This window comes from Cydia amplana, chromosome 18 (genome assembly GCF_948474715.1).
Source record: "Cydia amplana chromosome 18, ilCydAmpl1.1, whole genome shotgun sequence".
In the NCBI taxonomy this organism is placed as follows: Eukaryota; Metazoa; Arthropoda; class Insecta; order Lepidoptera; family Tortricidae; genus Cydia; species Cydia amplana.
Genome location: NC_086086.1, coordinates 11,833,688 through 11,856,951, shown reverse-complemented (window position 1 = coordinate 11,856,951; position 23,264 = coordinate 11,833,688). Strand labels below are relative to the sequence as shown.

The 23,264-nt window shown below is 35.9% G+C and overlaps 1 protein-coding gene across 1 annotated transcript in view; it reads right to left on the bottom strand.

The window, feature by feature from the left end:
* LOC134656438 (limbic system-associated membrane protein-like) overlaps nt 1-23,264 on the bottom strand; it is a 97,519-nt gene that overhangs the window by 14,790 nt on the left and 59,465 nt on the right. Inside the window, exons 4-5 of the mRNA XM_063511971.1 lie at nt 4,826-5,036; nt 2,483-2,582 (exon numbers count right to left, since the gene is read on the bottom strand). Coding sequence (XP_063368041.1) covers nt 2,483-2,582; nt 4,826-5,036 — 311 coding nt within the window. The remainder of the gene's footprint in view (nt 1-2,482; nt 2,583-4,825; nt 5,037-23,264) is intronic.

The following is a 23,264-nucleotide window of genomic DNA, read 5'->3' as shown; positions in this document are numbered from 1 at the left end:
GGGTACGGGCTTAGTGTAGATTAGTTTCAGAATTTTGAATTTGAAGGATCCTTGTAGCTTTCAACTTCGGCCGTGCTTAATATTGCTAGTGGTGGTGGTTCTCCGAGACCACGGGGACAACGCCGTCCTTGAAGCGTCGGAGGTAAATTTTAAAACCTAGATACGCGATTAAGTCCCGTTGTACAATTTAATAATGTGTAAAAATCGTGAAAGTTTATCAGTGTTAAATAAAATGTAAATCTGTTCTATTACTACCTATCCTACAAGTTTAGTTTTTTTCCATAGATCTACAATGTAAAGATGTTGTGCATAATTATTTAGTTCAGTGGTCATTTTGATATTTGTATTTGTTAGAAAGAGACAAAACTTAACAAAGGTTTTATAAGTTTTATGAAAAACGAGATGAGTAACTGTTCCCCAAACGCATAATTCTCATGGTTGGAAGGGAACTGTCGATATTTTATATATATAAAATTGGCCCTAATTGCCAGAAGAGTTGCACTCCTACCTGAAAACTTGATATCAATAATATGAACAGTCGCCATCAGATACATCGGAGCGGCCAAGGTGTTCATAATATCTGAACAAGCACTCTAACGCCTCGACAATAGAGGCGTGCTCAGATATTTGTGAGCACCTTGGCCGCTCCGATGTATTTGATGGCGACTGAACTACGAATAAACCATTTGTAGTTGTATTTAACACATTTATTGTCTTTATCTCTCTACCATTTCCTACTTCCGTATCATAAGTTAAGTCAATACTGCTGACTAAAAGCAAACGTCATGGAAACGTGTGAATTCCGTACATGTTCCCCCTTTTTCTTTGGGGGACGTTAATGGAGCGAACTACCTCATCTTTTCCAATTACGGGCGAGCTCAACTCGGCAAAAAGCCATACTCCAATGGACAAGGAGAAAACACAGGTGTAAGAAAAAAAACAAATAGTTACTAACAGGCAAATTCGTGGGTAGACTGATAGCAGAATTATATCTAACTGATGTCGTTGAGTTATCCTGTACTTGTCCGTACATGTATTGGCGCGGGCGAGAAGCACGTTAAATTATAAAATGTATAAATAACATGATTCAAATATTATTCTGATGTCAGTGTACGTTGGCATAGCCCTGTCAGGCGTTTGAAATGTAAATATGTACATATGTAAATCCCTAAAAAAAACTGAAAATATTTTAAGCTTTTGTTTATCTTAATTTATCTGATAATCTACATAATTTGTCACACACAATTTAGATCTTGTAGTTTTATCGGTGAAGTCGACAAGTAAGGCTATTGATTGATAGTATTGGAGTTTGGCTTTAATTTTAATAATTAGGTAACAAACACAGACGTTTATTAATTACTCTGTACCCGTCAGTAACATAATTTTATTAAAATTCTGTAAAATAGTTAAGTGCCAATATATTTTAGTTTTTTTTTTCGGGTCGGGTTTTACCCATTTAGTCAACATTTAGTCTTAGTCTTAGTTTAGTTTATTCAGTCAACACGGAATTTACATACAAGCAAAAAAAACACATCAACAATTATAAAATACCATAGGTAGTAAGTACCATTATAGTACCATAGGTCTAGTAGTCGTTGATTGGGCTACCGCACCATTACCTCTGCCCGGGACTTGGCTCACGATGCACGTCAAGTTAATACCGAGCCGGCACGTATGAGCAACCCCCAGAGTATCCCCTTCGACACTGCATAGTCCTGGTGACTGATATCTAGTAGATTGTACTACATACATTACCCGTAGCGGAGTTTCATCTACGAGGCTAGAATCTGCGAGAGCTAGGTAGAAGTTTTCAGAAAAAAAAAGTTTTTAATACAAAAATATTATTTATATTTTTTTTTTTGCCAAAACTATATGTACCTATTGTTAAATAAAAAATGATAATGTCCTCAACATATTAATAGTTATCCGAGCATTGAGGACAGGACACCTTTATTTATTTATTTATTTAGACTTTATTGCACAAAATATAAACAACAATGTACAAATGGCGGACTTAATGCCAAATGGCATTCTCTACCAGTCAACCATAGGGCCAAACAGAGATACCTTCAATTGGTGGCTTTATCATCAACATCAGTGTTCATGTTTCTAGTTTTAAGTTTATAAAATGTATATCTATGTTAGTCTATAAGGTGTTTATTTTTTAATATAGGCGGTGTTGTCTGTTAAAAATAAATAAATAAGGATACCCCAAAAAAAAATATGATAATATAGTAACTTCAACTCCGACAATATCTTTCTGTGTGTCATTCATTGGGCTGTAACATCAATAAAGTGATTGTTTATACAGCGTCCATAAGAGTGCGTCACTTCCGCAAATGACTAGTAAGTCCAATGCTAGAGCGGCAGCCGCGACCGCATAGCTGGCAGGAGAATGCCGTGCCCGGTGACGAAGGTGAGAAAAGTGTAATGTGTATCTGTGTGTAATGTGTGCAAAAATAACCTGAAAATATTTATTTACCTGGGCGGATCCGGCGCATGCCTCGCAATGCACGTGAGGTTGATATCGGATCCGGCCCGCACGAACAGCTCCGGCCCCGAGAGGATCTCCGCCTTCGACACTGCAACAATGTGCACCAATTTAAAAGTCCGAGAAAATTACTATCACGTTCTAATGGACGTTCGTTTTACACTTCCGATACCAGATATTGATATTCTTCTATAATACTTATGCGAAGATAGTAAGTTATAGGTGGTTATAGCAGGCGTGTCTCACTCCGCGATTTCGTTGCTTTGCTACAGGTAGCTAAAAGTACATCCGTTCCGGCCCCAATTTTAGGGAATGCCATAAGCCGCGCGTGGCGCTGTCGCCACCTAACGGCCATATCTGTGCTGATCGTGACAGACGCGTTTTGTTAGAGAGTGAGTCTTCTGTACTTAGTACTATTATTTATTCTGTGGTTATAGGTACCTTCTTTACTTTGTTATAAACAGTCGTTTTTTTAAGAACTTTATCTATATATTTCTTACCGTTTATCTTCACTGCCTCTTTAGGACCAGACCAGCTATCATGGTCGCATTTTTATCACCTGTCATGCTATGCGTCACTTTCGCACTTACATATTTGTTAGAACGTGACAGCCATGGTGACAAATGATAAGGAGTCGGCCATCTTAGCCACTTAAACAAGGTGATTAGTCCAAATCTTAGATCAAGAGTGACTTTCTATACATTTTAGTCGAGTTATTTGTCTTAGAATCGCACGTATGCTTCGATCAACACGGAAGGGATGCGGCATTCGCACTATTTCCCCTCTGCCTAGGTACAAGATCAACTGATCTGATCTAGCGCGGGTAATAAAACTAGTTGCGCTCGGATTTTAAACTAGACCGAGTCCAGACGCGCGAGTGAACACAGCAGCTGAAAAAATGCCTAATTGCTCGGTTTTTTGTTGTAAAAAGAGGTCGGGGAAATCAAATTTACAAAAAGAAGGTGTTACACTTCACATGTAATATTTTTTTTACATGTCATACGTTTAATTACATTTAAAAACAATTATTATATTTTAGTCTCATGTAATTGCTGGATTTATCGATTTTGCTCGCCCAGTACAAATTTCGGATCGGTCGAGCGACAAATCCGACTTCTCATCTCTCAGAAAACAATAAAATTCTTTGACGAAAATGTGCTAGTGTGCGTGTTGTGACACTTGTGATTCGTCCGTACACAAAAATAGATCGAGGTGTGCAAGATTTGTCTGTGTAGGGTGTCATTTTCTGTGTATTTGTGTCGTCATTACAGATTGGATTTTGTATGTAAAAATGTAAGAAATGCGACTGTGTGCACGTTCCCCACCGCGAAAAATGGCAGAATGATTTGAATGTCAAGATATCGCTTGGGCCTATCCCTTCCGATGTGTCGGAAGCCCGTGTTGATCGAAGCACGTATGTAATAAAAATGTAGTTGTTACAATAATTGCAAGCAATTTATGCAGTTGCGGGCACGTATTTATACAAATACGTGCCATTGTTACACCCCAGGTTTCTGTTTGGTTGTTATTTTATTAGTGTTGGTGGGATATTGGATTCCTTTTGTAAGTATTTTTCCGTGAACATTTTTCAGTGGAAATGCGAGTTTTAATATAACATTTTCCAGCGAATACAAATAATGAAAACATAATATAACATTGCTACACTCGATATTTAAAACGAGTAATATGAAAATGCTGTTACATTTTTCATTAATAAGATATATATTTTTTATATTTATAGTTTAAGGCCGTATCGGATCTTTACAGGCAGGCGGACGGACGGACGTTAGGACAACACAAGGGTTCCGTTTTTTTTTTTCATTTTGAGGTACGAACCCAAGAAAAGAAGAAAGGAGATTGTGTCAAAAGGAAGAAGGGAATAAAACAAAGTCGCTTCCCGCTGTCTATCTGTCCCTATGTATGCTTAGATCTTTAACGTATTTTAATGCGGTTATTTTAATAGATATAGTTCGTTTTTTTAGCATTAGAAAGAATTTGCAAGAACGTAAGCGATCTTGACATGTCTTTTAATTGAAAAACGCTTTTTAAAAATCAAAAACAATTATGAAAGCAGAAGAACATAAATGATTGTATTAGATTCATAATTGTTACATATTTGCCGTAACTTATTTTTAAATTGTTAACCTTATTTCTATAATTTTTAACCCGCGCGAAGCCGGGGCGAGTCGCTAGTAAATAATAAAGAGGAAATAATTTCCCTTAACAAATCCCTTAAAAAATAAGAGAGGAATTTTCCTTAAAAAATAAGAGAGGTTGAAAGAAATCAACTAGCAAGATGAAGGAAGAAAGAAAGGAAAGAATGAAAGAACTTACCAACAACGGTGAGCCTGAAGGACAGGCTGATCTTGGGCTCCGTGGAGACCTGGCACTCGTAGCCGCCTGAGTCACGAGGCTGCGCAGGCGCCACGCGCAGCGTCCACTCGTCCGTGCCGTCGGTGTGCAGCGCGGCAAACCGCGCGTCGCTGCTGTATGTGTGGACGCCCACGGTGAGGATGTGGAGGTCGCGTTTGCGGATCCAGGATACCTGATGGCAAAGAAACATCATTTTAGACATGGCTGGTTATTCAGAAACCACAATGGCGGTTGAAAATGCTGGACCCTACGTATAGATGTTTCTTAAAACATCTGTCAATAATGTAAAAGGAGGGGTCCCGTTGTGTGACATAAAGTTTTAAGTCATAATGTATTGTTTGTCATATTATCATTAGTCCTAAAATTGAAACCGTTAATTTTTCATGATTTTCGTAAGGTTATCCTGTAGATAGGTTAGGTTAGGTTAGATTAGGTTTGTTTTATGGCAACTCTGAAAAGTTACGCGTTTCTGAATCAAACAAATTATGACTAACGAAAATGCGGACAAACATACATTATGACTTAAAACTTTTTGGGAAACAATAGAGATCCGTAAATGACGATGAGTACATGGCATAGACGGCCTAATTTGGGCGACCAGCCTTTGCCGCTCGGCTCTCTCTTAAATTCGGCGGGTACCTACCGTACCTACCGTACGCAATTTGCGTCCCCTGTAACCTCCGGCATTGCAAAAACACTCTAGAAGCTTGCCAACGAGAGGAAGTGTTTTTGTAAAGCCGTAAGATACACAAGACCACACAGGCAGGGAAGTTGTTATGGTTTATATAAGTCATTCCTTCCACAATATTAAATTAAGTAATATACACATCAGCTTTGTATGTATGGTTTTATTAAATCACCACACATAGATGCACTTCACTAGATAGTATAAAACAAAGTCCCTTCCCGCTGTCTGCCTGTCCCTATGTATGCTTAGATCTTCAAAACTACGCAACGGATTTTGATGCGGTTTTTTAGATACATAAAGTGATTGAAAAGGAAGGTTTATGTATAATTTGTTAACCCGTGCGAAGCCGGGGCGGGTCGCTAGTTGACTAATAAAAACAACTTCGCAGTTAGTCATTCCTCAGTTTTATTGCCTCTTGTGTACTAACTTCAGCCATCTTAGAAGTTAGTGATGAATGAAGACGTGAAAGAAACCAGCTAAAAACTTGTCAAGCACGCATAATGAGAGGGTCCAATAATTAAAACCCATACTAGCAGAAGGGCGAAACCTTCGCAGCAATTACGTCTTTTTAATTTAAATAAAGTGTCGTTTTCAAGAAAAAACCGGACAAGTGCGAGTCGGACTCGCCCACCGAGGGTTCCGTACAAATATAACATATTTTTTATTTACTTTTAAAATAAATTATAGTTTAGAGATTTTTCCGCCGAGAAATTGTTCTTAATATTTAACATAACATCAAAAGTAAGTTTACATTAGTCTGGCCATTGGTCATTGGTCTGGCCTAGTGGATAGCGACCCTGCCTGTGAAGCAGCGGTCCTGGGTTCGAATCCCAGTAAGGGCATTTATTTGTGTGATGAGCACAGATATTTCTTCCTGAGTCATGGTTGTTTTCTATGTATTTAAGTATTTTTAGGTATATTATATCTATCGTTGTCTGAGTACCCACAACACAAGCCTTCTTGAGCTTACCGTGGGGCTTAGTCAATTTGTGTAAAAATGTCCATTAATATTTATTTATTATTTATTTATTTATTATAAAATAAGTAGATTTTATAAAGTAAAAGAGCTGTCAGATTAATTTGTAAGATTGAAATATACTCGACAAAAAGCTGTAGGTACTTTGTGCTTCAAGAATGGAATAATTATTACTTCGCCAGCATTTAATCATAATAAATGGTTGTTAAAATATATTTTCCAATATTTCGTGGAATAAGAATAGGTATTCTGACACGAGTTTCAATCAACGTACATCGTATTATTTTTAATTATATTCAAAATGGTGAATAAAAAAGTACTTACCCATTATAAAATGCTTTAAGTTAACAATTTCAAACAAACCTTGGTGATGGGTAATATTTAGAGGCATACTTTAATTAACAAAATAGTCTACCTACTAGTTAGGTACATCCCTTATATAAATTCATAATATGAAAATAAAAGTCAAAGAAATTAATAGTAACGGAAATTATACAAATTGCTGTCCAAGAGCAATTATGGAGTTGGAAACACTATTAACGATTTATTTACGGCACAAAGACGTATTTCCATAAAATGTTTCATTTCAATACTTAATTACCTCCTCGATGTTTTATCCCTCATTAAAACTTCCATTGGCCCACAAAGCCGAAAAAAGAGTGTGTGAATAAAAAAGTTTTTTTATAAAACGCTGTCACGCACGGCCCAAAGGAATATTTTTAAAACCGACTCGACTTTCATTGTTTTAACATGGAGATAAGCAAAATCGCCGTTGATAAGCTTACGTGCGTAAGTGCGATAGTCCAACATAGTAATGTAACTGGGAAATCCGGGAAATCTCATATTCCCGGGAATGTTGAAAAGATATTATCAGAATAAAAAAAGATATTTATTTTTACTGCTAATCTGTATAAACGCGGCCAAGTGCGAGTCGGACTCGCCCATGAAGGGTTCCGTATTTAGGCGATTTATGACGTATTAAAAAAAAACTACTTACTAGATCTCGCTCAAACCAATTTTCGGTGGAAGTTTGCATGGTAATGTACATCATATATTTTTTTTAGTTTTATCATTCTCTTATTTTAGAAGTTACAGGGGGGGGGGACACACACATTTTACCACTTTCGAAGTGTCTCTCGCGCAAACTATTCAGTTTAGAAAAAAATGATATTAGAAACCTCAATATCATTTTTGAAGACCTATCCATAGATACCCCACACGTATGGGTTTGATGAAAAATTTTTTTTTTGAGTTTCAGTTCTAAGTATGGGGAACCCCCAAAATTTGTTGTTTTTTTCTATTTTTGTGTGAAATTCTTAATGCGGTTCACAGAATACATCTACATACCAAGTTTCAACAGTATAGTTCTTATAGTTTCGGAGAAAAGTGGCTGTGACATACGGACGGACAGACAGACAGACGTGACATGACAGACATGACGAATCTATCAGGGTTCCGTTTTTTGCCATTTGCCATTTTTTGCTATTTTGTTAATAAAAATATACAATGACAGAAGTTTGTTTACTTTTTACAAGACAGGTGTCAAGTGCATTGTAAAGTTGATGCGATTCAAGTTTTTTGCGAAACCTTAAGGTCTTAAATTTCAAGAAGTTTTAGCTCTGCCCTCTATAGGTACATAGTTACTTCAGTTATACTTACAGTTGAATCGGTAACATTAGTGTGAATATCAGAACTTCGTCATTACTGGTTTTCTCGTAAACCTCTAACTTGATAAATTTATATCACTGATCAATAAATCGTTGCTGCATTGGTGTTGCGATTAGGACTTTTAATCCGTCAATCATTTACGAGTAGTAACGTTGAAACAGTAATGTCTGCTGTAGTCGTCATCCGCATGTCATCTTAAGAAACATCCAATCATACATACTCGTATTATATATTTGCAATATTAGCAGGATTACCAGAAAACTACGAATATCCTATAGTCCCTCTTAAAAGGCAACAGGAGTGGTCATTTCTCCATACAAACGTACTCGACTGTTTCCTCCGTGGGTTTTAAAGCTAGAGGACTGAATGATTTTTTCAACACAGATTAATATTGTCAAGGAGCCGCTTCCGTTAGGGAGACGGGTATATTTACCTAAAATATTTAAATCTCAGCTCCTGTTTCGTCTTAATCTTAATTTTTAGGCACTCGCAAACATGTCGCGCGAGTCACTAACACGTGAGTTAAACCGTAAAATTAGCTTTGTCCCTTCAGTATTACAATATTTCCGCGTAGCAACATCACCATCACTCATACAGTATCAGTACAGTCCCATCAGTCCCTACACGACTTACGCTTTCAAATCCGGGTCTAGCGATAGAAACACGTGTAAGCTCTTTTTCCCACTGTCTGGACCTTGAATTATTTCAGAAATACGTCGACTGAACTGAGATTAGATTAGGTCCAAATTGAGTAGGCTTGCTGGCGGACTTATTGAACTCAGGACAGACATGTCAAGCCCAATATAAAGAGATGTATCTTCAATTACAGATCTTCGTTAATAATTGAAACTTTGACATTATAATTTGACCAAAACGTACACACGTATACATCATGTACCTAAGAACAAGCTAGCAAATTGGACTTACGTGAATGCTTCTTTAATAGCGTATACCATAGCATTTAGAATATTTACTAGTGATGTACCGACTATGGTTTTGGCCGACTAGCCGACTAGCCGACTAATCGGCGCTCGGATGGCCGATTAGTCGGCCGACTAGTCGGCTAGTCGGCCAAATTCTTATGAATTCTCACTACTACAGTTGCCATGCGAATGTAATCTTTATCGGGAAGTAACGATTATTCGTTACTTCCCGATAAAGATTACATTCGCATGGCAACTGTAGTAGATTTATTCAAGTTCGGGTGCATTAGAAAAACATTTTTTTGCTCCTTGCGTCGTCGCGCTTACAATAATAATATCAACATTATCAACTGAAAGATGTTAATCTGTGCTACTGCGACAATACACCCACATACTTACCTATACATGAGTTTAATATGAACACAAGCTCATTGTGTACCCTAAATACGTATTTGAGTAAAATGGGCATGTAACATTTGATTAATTATTGGCTTTTTATTTTATTTATGTCTTGCTTTCTGTAATTAATAATAGGCCAACTAATCGGCCTTTTTTGCCGACTAATCGCCGACTAATCGCCGACTACAAATGTGGCCGGATAGTCGGCTTTCCCGACTAGTCGGTACATCCCTAATATTTACATTATAATCCTTTAGGCGTCTTAAGCATTTTAAGGAATTTTTAGGAATTAAAAAAAATGGAGTGGCGCAGTTTCGACCAGTGCTGCATACATATAACGACTATCGACCCTACTGTAGCGCATTTGAAACTCACAAACTCACAGTCGCATTTTTGAGTTACGACGAAACGAGACGAGGGAGGGGGTAAAAAATGTTGAGGTTTCACGTAGTAATAGACATATTCCCTTATCAGAGTGGTAATCAAGTACCTATCAACTTTTCTTATGAACAAATAGCCAGCAGGTCACGACTCTTCATTCTTATGAGTCGAATAGGCCAATAATAACGATGCCTGAGAGTGGACTCAGTTAATATTTGTATAGGATTAGATTACATTTTTGGTGCTGAACAAAACTAACATTGCCTGTTTCTACAGACTTACTGAAATACGTAGTTAAACATGGTATTAGCTTGTTGAGTAATCCTTCTCATCTTATTCAGTGACTTGTTTTATTCTAAGTCATAGTTATTATGGTATAAATGCGCACTAATTAATGAATTTCCTTTCAATTGACATATATAGCTACCATTCGTAAAAATCTGTGCCAGTCCTAAAACGTACTCTCGAGTTTGACGGCTGAATATGGCGTTATGTACTTAATTTTTTTTTTATGGTAAGTAAATGCATTTAATAAACTGAGTTACCACATTATGTACGGAGCCGTAACGGCGGCATCTACATGAGAATTTACACATCTAGTACCTAAAATCAACGAATCTTTACTATCACAAACACCAAGAGATGTAAAATTCGTACTCGTAAAATTAACGCCCATGTAATCTTATTTTAACGTTCCAAGTTTGTTTCATTGTTGGAACTTGTTTTGTTGTACTCTACTAATCTGTCTCAATTATTTACAATCCTTCTCAAATGAAAATATACCTAAATATAAAAGTTTGTAAGCATGTTTGGATTACAGTAAAATTACCTAGCTGAAAATCTTTTTTGGGTGAAATTATAACATGAAAGATTCAGAAAGCTTATATTAAGTATTATAAAATACTTTTAACCCGAATTAATATGTAAAATAATTTTATCCTAAGAATAACTTAAAAGATTGATATTGTGAGTGTAAAGGGTTGCAAGAGGAAGCTAAGGAAGAAAAATAGTCTTTAAATGTATACAGAGACGAAACAAAGAAAAACTTTGGAAACAAAAAGTTAATATTTTGATTTCGTTCTAATTGAAACAACGTAGAAACTGTAACTAAATACGAAACGATGATAAAAATATTAGACAGCCTATTGTCATTTGTCTATTATGAACTAATGGTTAGGGTTAAATAGTATTTTATACAATCGTGATATAATGGAGAGCTTTTCAGTCGAGTACCGTGTTTAGGCAACGAAACTTGCTGAGTTGCCTAAGTAAAGGTACGAGATTGAAAAGCTTGATTATATCACTATTGTATACTGAATATTATAGTTGACTAAACGGTATCGAAATGAATATTATAGTTGACTAAACTGTATCGAAATAAATATTATAGTTGAGTTGGGGTCCCATAGTGAAAAAAGTATGCGATTTCACTTTGGTATACGAAGTCTTAATTCAAGCATTGCAGTGGACGAGTAGAAAAACACTTTTGTGGGCGTGTATTTAATAAGATTACCGCGTTACGGTATCGATCTATTTTCATAGTTCTACACCTCATAAATACATATATGGATAGGTATCATAAAATACTTTTATCAAGCGTCTGTCAGTTTACACTTTCATATTCAGAATAATAATATGTTCTGTCAATTTACATCCGCAATACGATCATTTAAGTCGGATTACAATTGTAAGGAATCCTCTAATGATATTTATTCTTACCATAAACGCTGACAGAGCGTATAGGTACAACTCCAATGAGATTGATATAAGTAATTTACCTCATGCGATATTCAAAATTCACATCCCGTTTCAAATTAGAGAAACGTTCCCGTGTTTGCTTTCAGAATTCCATTTATTTATCTTGTTAAGCGTTACTGCGTAAGGAACAGTGAAATTTCACCTCATAAATTTACCATTTCCGAATTTTCTTTAACTGTTTTCTTGGGATTTCTTGCTTATAAAACATTTTAGAAAAGCAGATAGAATATTAGAGTGAAAAACTTACGTGGTGTTTATATTTGTACTTTTGTACCCACAGTACATTTTTACTTGATGTATCTTAGATGTATTCCGTTTCTATAAAATATCACCTCAAGAAACAACATTTTCAATGAAACAGAACTGATGTCTTTAGCCTCAAATGGAACAACGCCATCATTAACCAGAAAGCAGCGTCAGGCAATATTTAAGTTATAAAATAAAACAAAATCGCCGCGACCAGAGCTGGCTTTGTTCCAAAATGTACGAGCCTCGACCCAATTCTCTTTGCTTTATTCCCAGCACAGATGCCATCTATTAGATGGAGCAAAAGAGATTTGTGACAACTGCTCTTATTTTGTAACAGGACCAGAGTGCCTCTAACGAATGCTAGTCTTGGAGGTAATTAATACCTACTAGAAACCGATTCTTTAAATTTAAAAGAAAAGTGTTCATAATCTACACTATGGGAGAATGCACTATAGCAAACCAACGAATGACTTTAATTTCACCAGATATAAAGTGACGACATAGCCTAGGATGAGGCTTAACTAGTACAAATATCCTTTACGTTCAAAGTTTACACGTGAGCTGTTAATATAAAATGTTGTTGAAGAGGTTAAGTTATAAGAAAAAAAGCGCTTATGTGGTGACCGTGAGTCTATTTATATTTTAACTGTAAAATTCCAGAGAGACATATATTCCAATTATTTTAAACGGGCGTACTCATGTATTAATAATACGTGATAACACGTATACTCGACTCAATACTATGTCAGTAGCCCGTTTAAAAAAAAATCTTTTATATGCTTAAAATGCCGTGTCTTTGGGAGGTAATCTACGCTTTATCCCTGAGCTCGGTACTCGGCTCACGCGACATTTCCTTCAGTACTTAGACTCGTTCGGAAAATCAAATGCTATATACGGAGCTAAGCGGCATTGCCAATAAACGGCACAGAGGATCGTATGACCGTTTGACTGACTTTCAGCTGAATTAGCAGTTCATACGACGGATTTACTAGCCAATTTTTAGGTTCCATTTCGGTATAAAAAGCTTTAAAGCTTTGGGACAGTGAAGCCCATTCTGATTTAACAATTTGATATGGTTTTGATCTTATTTTATATTATCAGGAATTATATAATTAAATATTCTCGCTTAAGAAATTTAAATAAGCCTTATTAGACCTGGTTGTTATTTTTATTTGAAGCATTTTATTTAAGCTGATTAAAGGTAGGTACCTACATACTTTTCTCGTTACTGTAAAGAAACTTGAAGTGAAATAGGTACCGTACCGTAATAATTTTACAGCCTTTAGCGCACAGTTGATAAAAAAATTAAAAACATAGCTACCTATATTTTAAAGTAACAATATACCTATGTAGTATTTCCAGCTAAATATTTTCTATTGTTTGACCTATTTTTCATAGGTACATTACATTTAAATGTCGACCTCACGAGATGTATTGCCATTCGCCACAATGTATGCGTTTGTCGTATGTTTAACGTTGCGTGATTCCAACAAATAGACTTCCAATGCGTATTTTCTAAACTCTGTTATAAAAAGAGTGATATGAATTCTATTCCGTTTGAATAAGGTCATTTATTCACTGATATAACTTGAGATACGAGGTTGAAAAGTTAAGCACGGTTATGCTGCGTATACACATTTTTACGGGTGGTCTGGAAATTATGTATCATCCAACTTTTATACAAATTGTTTTTAAAACAGCAATTTAAAATACTATTTCCACTCCACTACTGTAAACACCTCCAAAAATAAAATTGTTAATGAATCGTAAACAGTGGCAGTTCATTTTTACCCGACCAAGGGAAGATGTTGTAAGTGTGGGAAATAAATAAATAAAATGTTCGTGTAGACAAATATGTATGTATACACCGTGTTTTTTTTATTTCCGTTAATTTCAAGGGTGCATTCCTGAGCTTAAATTAAGTAACTTTCTCAAAGACACCGATATTCTAATGAACTCCATTTCGCAGATAATCAATAATTTATTTTTTTCCTATAAGGCCTCTACAAGCGTGTACACTTGCCTTAGGGCCGGTTTACATATTGATTAGTGTTTAGAATGAGTTCATACATTTGCTACTAAACTTAAGTACAATCTCGGTCGATCGATGTTCGAAATGACATTGATATGTCACAGATTTCAATTGTTTGGTTGAAGTAAATGTAATGCCCGTGTTACAACAACGCTATATGCTACATTACTTTACATTACTTTTTAACTTTTTTTTTGTAAAAAAAAGCAAAAAATATATTTTTTTTTTCAAAATTAACTATGCCATTTAGTTCTCTTAAACGTACTTAACCATACCCCGAAGTTAATGGAATTCAATAAAAACACGGTGTAGATGTGTGGGCAGGTTAGGTTAGGTTAGGTTTGTGTGGTGTGTTCCACCGTGTCATAAAAACTATTTATTAGCCGATTTAGATAAATAAGAGAATATACGGATCCGTAAAGAAACTCGCAGTCTCTTAACAAATTTCTAATGCATAATAGAATAGGACTTATTTTTTATAAAATTTACCCTTTTATTATTGTGTAGGTAACATAAATCGTTTTGCTTTTCTGATTATCAGACTTGTATTACGATTTGTTATGACAGCCAAGCAATAAATTTAATACAAATATGTTTCCCGAAGAAGGAGGCCGTTGGTGACATTTTATTACTTTTCTTTCATTTCCATTAATACTTTTATGCCTCACTGGCTCTTAATTGTGTATTTACTCACAGTATTATGATGACATTAAAGACGTAGCTTTAGTGTTAGTTAAGACTTGAGTTTTTTGACTCATCCGTTTTAAAACTCACCTCAGTTTTTCAGATTCTTATAATTAAGTTGAAAACGGAGTTCTTTTCAACATGTTAGAAACCCGTCTTATAGAGGATTGAGGGACTCTCTTTTTTACAAATAAATCCAAATGTATCCTGTGTGTGTGTGTGTGTGTATGTAATTGATTTGTATTGCCTTCATGTAAAATTGGTTAGGTACACCCTAAAATTGACTAATAATGAAAATACAAAAATCACAATGTGTAGGTATGCCACAATTCCACATGGATCCCATAAACAAAACCAGAATTAAACCATAACTAGGTTTGATCAACATCGTTTGCCGTCGTCTAGTGACCAAATCGAACACACTGATTTATAGGAACTTCAGTCGTGATTGATTTAAAACATCGTCAACGCGGAAATCCAAAGGATTAAGAGCTATATTTTCCAAATCCCGAAATAAATGAAACTCAACGCATTTGCTGTTACACAGGGTGATTCATGAGACGTGAGCAGGACTAAGCCTACACAATCAGTAAATGTAAAAGAATCGTTCACCATAACATTTAAGTAAAACAATCACGCTTTTTTTCTGTTGTTATATTTCTTGGTAAGAACAAATTTAATTATCTACAATCATGGATACCCTACAACATTAACATTAGATAAAACCTTTTTAACCGTTATGATAGCACTTTGAGTATGAAGAAAATAAAATGTCACACTTGAGTGAGATACGATTTCTCAAAAGTAACCAGACTCCGATGACATTCAATTTGGCACTTGTTGTGGATAAAACAAAGCGGGTGACCATAAATGTCGTAAATAAATATTTTTTTAAACAGTATAAAATAAATTAAAGTTAATCTCACTAATACTGGTACGAAACAGTTGTGTATAACTTACTGTATGCGTAGGCTTGATCCTGCTCACGTCTCCCGAATCAGCCTGTATATGCAATAATGAAGTCGCACCAGTGTTTTAGCATGAAAGCCTAAAGCCCCGTGAAGCCCGACCAAACTCGGTTGAATACACACGATACGTGCAAATACGAACAGATTACCGCAAAATTAACTCTGCATTTACATAGTAAGCCCTTAAACTCCTCGGAATCAGAATCTGTAAGCGCTTAAAATACTGCGTTTGAAAATGTTTGTAATACGTTCTTATAAATAATATGAAGGATGTGGTTGATATTATCCTGTCTTAGGGTCGTGATTATATTGTAAGAAGTTGTTATTTCTTGCCGATACCAGATTTTTTTCCAGATTTGTTTTTAATGATCCGCCAGCTGTCAAAAGATGACATTTGTTGTTAATTAAAGAAATGTCAATATACGGTCAGTTGAATGTTATTATGAGTAGATAGAAGGACACAAGGATATGCACAGATTTATATTCTAAAATATTTTGTTGTGTAAGTGCATAAAGGTAAAGATCGTTGTGGAGATAAACATCGAAAAATGTTGTACAGCCCTTTAACTGCGTCGTGAGATCACATAAGTCACAAACAGAATGCTCCATTATCCTTAACTTTCACGAATAAAGGGGTAAACAACCTAGGTATATGTACCTATGTGATATTTAAAACGGTATCTGACTCCTACATTGACATGCAAATTCTTATTACCGCAAACAAAATACGAGGGTTTAAAGTTGGCCAAGCGAACACACTGGTACGACCGTGTTACGATTAGATGGCCGATTGTGTATAGCTGTCGCGTAGCTACTACGATGTCTGCACGTCATAAAGTACAGATGAAATAAGTAAAACTGACATAATTTTAATTTTTGGTACATATATGGTTTTACCGAAGAACATACTTTTCTGCGAAGCTACGTAGGCTTGCTGAAGAAAGTTTAACTGGTGTACGTCCTAGTGCTAATACTGCTAATGCCCAATAGTTGACACCCTCCTGTCACATCTATAGATTATGAGTAATGATTTAAGAGTAATGATGAGTAATGATGGTTTGACGACCGGTCTGGCCTAGTGGGTAGTGACCCTGCCTGTGAAGCCGCGGTCCTGGGTTCGAATCCCAGTAAGGACATTTATTTGTGCGATGAGCACAGATATTTGTTCCTGAGTCATGGTTGTTTTCTATGTATTTAAGTATTTGTATATTATATATATCGTTTTCTGAGTACCCACAACACAAGCCTAGAGCTTACCGTGGGGCTTAGTCAATTTGTGTAAAATGTCCTCTAATATTTATTTATTTATTTTATTTATTTATTTATTTAATGATGATAAAATGACCACACAAACGTGTACCTCAGAAATTTCTTTGACATGCAAATTCTTATGACTGTAAAGCATGGGGGCTTAAAGTTGTCCAAGCTAACACACTTGTACCAGCCGAGTTTCACTGACCGCCGTTGCGTATAATTGGAGGCTCGAAACGGTCCGCATAGCTACTCCGATTCCACGTCATATGGAAATATACACAGTAAAATTGTTATTGGTGTAACCCCAGCAAACATTTTTGGGTAATTTTCCGATAAAGGCACCTAGTTAAGTTAGTTTTTTTTTAAATGTGTAACAAGTACTTGTAATTAAAAACTAGTTTTTTCGTTAGGTATAGGTATATATTAGTACATTTCAACTACGCGGCACGTCGTGAAGACGTCGAACCGACGTCGAAAACATGACCTAGTATTGACCTAACGGTTGTAATGACTAAATTACCGTCAAATAATACGTCGCCGGCACGTGTTTTTTTTCCCACTTATGTCGATTCGACGTCGAGTCGACGTCGATACGTCCGCGTAGTTGAAATGTACTAATTTGGTAATCTTTATTACCTTTAAATGTGATACCACACCTACCTTTTCCGCATATTTAATATAACCAAACTGATTTTTGCGACATTTTAAAACAGTTATTTGTATCCCATCAAAAACATTAATGTAAAAAGGCGCAAGTCTCGCAACGCTTTTACTACAAAAAAGTTTTGAGATGTAATGTGAAACCAAGTCGGTTATTTTAATCAGTGCCAGGGGGTGTCAAAACCGTATCAATAAGATCATCAAGTCATTATATGTATTACAAATTAGAGATATCTTATTGATACGGTTTTAATACCCCCTGGCACTGATTAAAATAACCGACTTGGTTTCACATTACATCTCAAAACTTTTTTGTAGTAAAAGCGTTACGAGACTTGCGCCTTTTTACATTAATGTTTTTGATGGGATCTCATCTCTTTTTGTAGGCAGTCCTTCTTTTCGGGTACTCATACCCATACTATGTATACACATATCATAACTAAACATATCTTCATTCGTACTCACATCGTACATCGTAGTGTACCTTTACTTTACCTACTATTTGTAGGAACTGCAACAGTAACTTTGTAATATCATATATTTATATGGGATTACAAACTTACTTATGCAGTTCTTAGATCTTTAAAACGTGACTGATATTGCAATATTTTTAGGTTTCCCCTTTATGTGGCCATTAAACCCTAACTCTGTACCAAATTTCAGCTCTCTGAGTTTATGGAAAGTACTAGTTCTATTCTGATGATCATGAGTGAGTGAGGGCGAAACTTTGCTTTGCTTTCGCTTAACTTCGGAACTAAATGACCTACAGACTTGAAATTTTGGATTTTAAGTATGTGATTATAGCTTACTGGATGACGAAAATTTCTGCGTTCTGGTCTTATCCAGAGGTTCTCAAATAGGGGCCTGAAAATGCGGCGAAATGGTTCCAGTAAAGGATGGTACAGCAGTGTTTGCTTCGCGCTCGACTTGGCGGGGGCACTGCCGTGCCCCCAGATTACAATTGCTAAGTACGAAAAGTCAGCAATCTACTGGATTCTATTAATAAATTAAAAATAGATGATAAGTACCTACGCGATATTATGATTATGACTACCTACATAGTATTAAAACAAAGTCGCTTCCCGCTATATGTCCCTATGTATGCTTAGATCTTTAAAACTACGCAACGGATTTTGATGCGGTTTTTTTTTAATAGATAGAGTGATTCAAGACGAAGGTTTATGTATAATTTGTTAAGCCGTGCGAAGCCGGGGCGGGTCGCTATTTATTTTTAATTTAGTAATTGTATTTTCACACCCTTAAAATCAAATGCCCCTTGGGGCTGTTCATAAATTACGTCATCTATTTTTGACGATTATTGAGCCCCCCCCCCCACCCCTAACATCATCCAAAAAAAACATGCTTCGAATGACCCCGTTTCCTCCAACGTCATGCTACCATCATCTGATGTGCAGACCCCCCCCCCCCCCAATTTTAAATGACGTAATTTATGAATAGCCCCGTTCTGCAACGATATTAATTTAATGGCCGATCTACTACGTAGCCCCATCCATGTGAACTTTGGCAACCGTAAACAGCATGCCGAAATGAAACCAGCAGAGCGTGTGAAAACTGTGAAACAAGTGGCACTTTCAGTAACTTTACGACACTTTGAATCACGCTGCACTGAATTCCATACACATTCCATGAATTAATAGTCCGAGCGATGAATACTTTAAACGCATACCGGATGTTGGTCACTATCCAGTACTCGTACATTTTATGTCAAAATAAGTCAGTCAAGAGGTGACATTAGGTGTCAACATTTGGGTATTAGCATGTCGAGCACTGGGACGTCTACCTTGTAACACATGATTGTAACATTAGTGATAAACTACTTAACGTACCTACTTACGGCGCCCATGGTAAACGGATATTGAAGCCTATGAGCACTTTGAACTTGTCAGGTTGTCACATGCATGTTCTGTCTTTGATAAATCAGGAACTCTGTATTGATACCGAAAAATTCGATTCGACTAGCCAAGGGATTTCAATTCTTAGCTTTATGTCGATCACAACCTCGATAGCGGTAATTTAGGTAACGTATTTACCTCATAATCAATAGCTATTACTGTGACGGCATGCTATTAAGACCAAGACTCCTTAACATTGGGACTCCCATTTGCGGGCCCGGACCCGGAATACTGAAGTCAGTTACTCTATACCAGTGCAGCTCGCCTTTAATAAGTACATGGAAGTAACATTTACACACATAGGTACACAATGATAATAGGTGGATGGCCGTAGTTGTTTATAAAGATATTTATTTAGAATAATATATGAACAGAACTTTTAAATACCAAATCTTACAATCGTCATTTTGTTTATTTTGAATAACAATACCTATTTAACTTCCAATAGTACCACCATGAACCTATAATATTACGGACAGAGTTTCGCTTACCACACAACTGTGATTCCAACATCCACCAGTTTCTAAGTATTTACGCGTGACACACACACATTGACAGCCCACATCCACCAGTTTGCCGTCAGACGAATCGAAACGTCATTGAAGTAAACATGTCGAAGAAAAATATAAAATATGCCGGCATGCGTAGGTAAATCCTGCTAGAATTGTACCGATCGAAAGAAAAAAAGTCACGGAATAACTTTTCATACTTAAGTTTATCAATTAGTGCGTAAAATCAAGATAATTTGTTGTTTATAAATTATCAAACTGCAAAACAGGAGTGTGACCAGTAACATGAATAGGGTAATTTCCCGAAAGTAGGGTAATTGATACCCTTCTTATTAAATCATTATGTATTAAGAGATCATTTAGGTAAATGGTTAAATTATTGATGGTGCATATCAAACTAGGTCGGTATGGTAATTTCCCGATACTAAGGAGCGATACTTAACGTTTGTTTGTTATGTATTATAATTTTTTTGTTGAAAACTAGATATGTTTCAAGTTAAATGTATAAATTAAAAAAACATGACGAACTGATTTCATTTCGATGCTAAATATCATTAGGTATTGAAAATAATGATTGCACAAAGTAATTGTGCAATATTGCGCATTTTCAAGACCTATAAAATCAGATACGTACACACCTTTTTTATTGTGTAACGTAAAACTGTCCTAATTTTTTTATTTGAAAACAAGGACGATATTAAAAATAATTGTTTAGGGGAGAATTTGTGTTACATGGTAACACTCGTCTACACGCACACATTCAAACCGTCCGCCATTGCAGTGTCACAGTTTGTCTTAGGTGACAGTCCGTCCGTAATATTCTAGGTCCAAGTACCACAATTGAAATTAAATCAGTTTTCTACTGAACTATTATAATTACTCGTATCTTCGAATTTAAATCGTCGTGAGACATACTAATTAATAATTAACACAATCATTGCCATCCAGCCAAACAAGACATCCGCGCCAGGCCGCAAAAATTTCGTCATCCCGACTATCGGGTCGTCCGGCCTGGGAACGAAATCATAAAATACCCGATAGTCGGGTTTTCGGCACTGAATGTGTTAAGCTAATTTTACGGGTATATATAATTATCTCCTTTAATTTTCACTCATTTCAAGTATATACGACAATGATTTGAATATCGCTCTAAAATGTTTACTTTTTACACAACATGAATTGATGGTTATCATTTGTTTCTCGTTTTCAACAAACAAGGAAAACCTAAGTTCGTCTCACACTATATTGGCGACCGGGTATTTTATGGCGCGAATCATTTTAAAGCCAATAAAAATATTATAACGCAGATTGTGACGGCTGGTGCCAATTTTCGAATCTGGGTCACGAATTTTAACAGAAAACGTACAAATACAACAATAGGCTGCATCCAAATATTTTGTCATACCAATTTTACATTGAATTGTTTTGTATATAATAGAAATATTTATCGTCTGAAAACGAATTACCCTCTGTACAGTTGCCATCAGATATGTCTGACTTGTCGGAGCGGCCGAGGTGCTCAAAAATATCTGAACACTAATGCTTTGACAATATAGGCGTGTTCACATATTTGTGAGCTCCGATATATCTTATAATCAGGCTTGGTAAGACACTGCTAGCCGAAAAAATACAGCATTTAGTAATGGCGCTCTTACTCTTTGTCACCCTTCCATGCAGAATAAGTACCTGAGGTCAATGCGGTCAAATAAGTTTGCGGGGAATGATATACACGAGCGTATTTTTCTTATTTTATTCAACAGCAGGCAATAAAACACACTTATATTTTACTTCTGAAAGTAAAAGCTGCTTTGTCGATGAAGATAACAAATTGTGTACCTATTATTGTTTAAAAAAAGCGCTATTGTACGAAACAAGAAAAATTCTGACACGAATTGTTGTCAGTCAATGGTAGAGAATAGAAACCAAACTTTCAAGACTTAACCAGGCGTGTCTTACTCCATATTTTACCCTACTAACTTATGTACTTACTCACTGAGTTTAAGGCAGGTAAGCCTTCTTTACTTCAGTAGGTACTATTACTTGTTCTGTGACTTAGGTTCGTTAACAAGTTCGTTGTTCGGAACCAAACGTACCTATTGATTAATCCAGAGAAACGTGCCCGGGAGTCCTGTCACTTTGAAGATTTATAGTGAACTCCCCTTGCGAACATCTATTTAGATTGGATAAAGAATAGATTCACCTAACTATAGTTTATATATGTAAATGCTATGGACGTGATAGCTAGCTAAGGCCTTGTATTAAAAGCATTTGTAGAACACAAAACGGTGGGTACCTATTGCGCTCCGCCGCCAAACTCAATAGAAACTTTTGTACATGTCCCGATGGCAACTGCTGCGATAATTCCTCTTAATAGTAGTATTAAATAAAGGTACCTTAAATAAAGGTAATAATTTTGTATAAAGGTACCTTTGCAAATTTGAGAGTTCTGGGTTTGGTGTAGACCAAACCCAGAACTCTCAAATTTGCATCCTGTAGGTGCATTTTCTGATGGAAGTCAGACCATTTTTTTTTGTTTTACATATACAATATCTTTGCCTGTGAAACCAGATATTCATTCCGATTGAATTTACAAAAAAAAACTTCTGCATTTTTTCTGTAAATCCTCAAGAGACATAAATCGAAGACCGGCATAATTATAAGAAAGATCGACAAAAAGTGTGTGAAAAACTCGATCCTTCATCACCAGCAACGGTACCGTATTTCATAATAATAAATAGCTTTTGTTATCTTAACACTTCGTATAAAGTTTCTTCATACGGGATTTTTCGGACACTTTCTTGGAAAAAAGTAAGAGTGATTGACTAATTATGGTTGGTAGAAGTTTTTGTTAAGTAATGACTTGATATTCTTAGTTTCTTTCTTACTATATATATGAAGAAGTTTAAGAGAATGTTGTGATTTTGTTATTTGCAACACAGTGAGCAAAAATACTTACTCTGCTAGAATATTGAAATACAAATCCTCTTTATTTCACAACCTCAGAATAACGGTACATGGAAACACATATATATAATACATGAAGACAGAGGTAAACAACAGGCGACCTTATCGCTAAAGAGCGATTTCTTCCAGACAACCAAAATGCATTTAAAAAATCATTTCTGTCGTTAGTTACTATGATAGCCTAACTGATATTGTATTTAAATGTGAACATTTATATACCTAGGTAGTTAGATTTTTTGGATGTTTCTCTCTGAATTTGGCACACATAAAAAGACAGAATAGGTACGTTATGTTCTGGAATTCATACAAATACTAAGGGGGTTCAATAGGGGTCGCAATTTACTACGAATATATTAAGGATGAGGGGGTGAGGA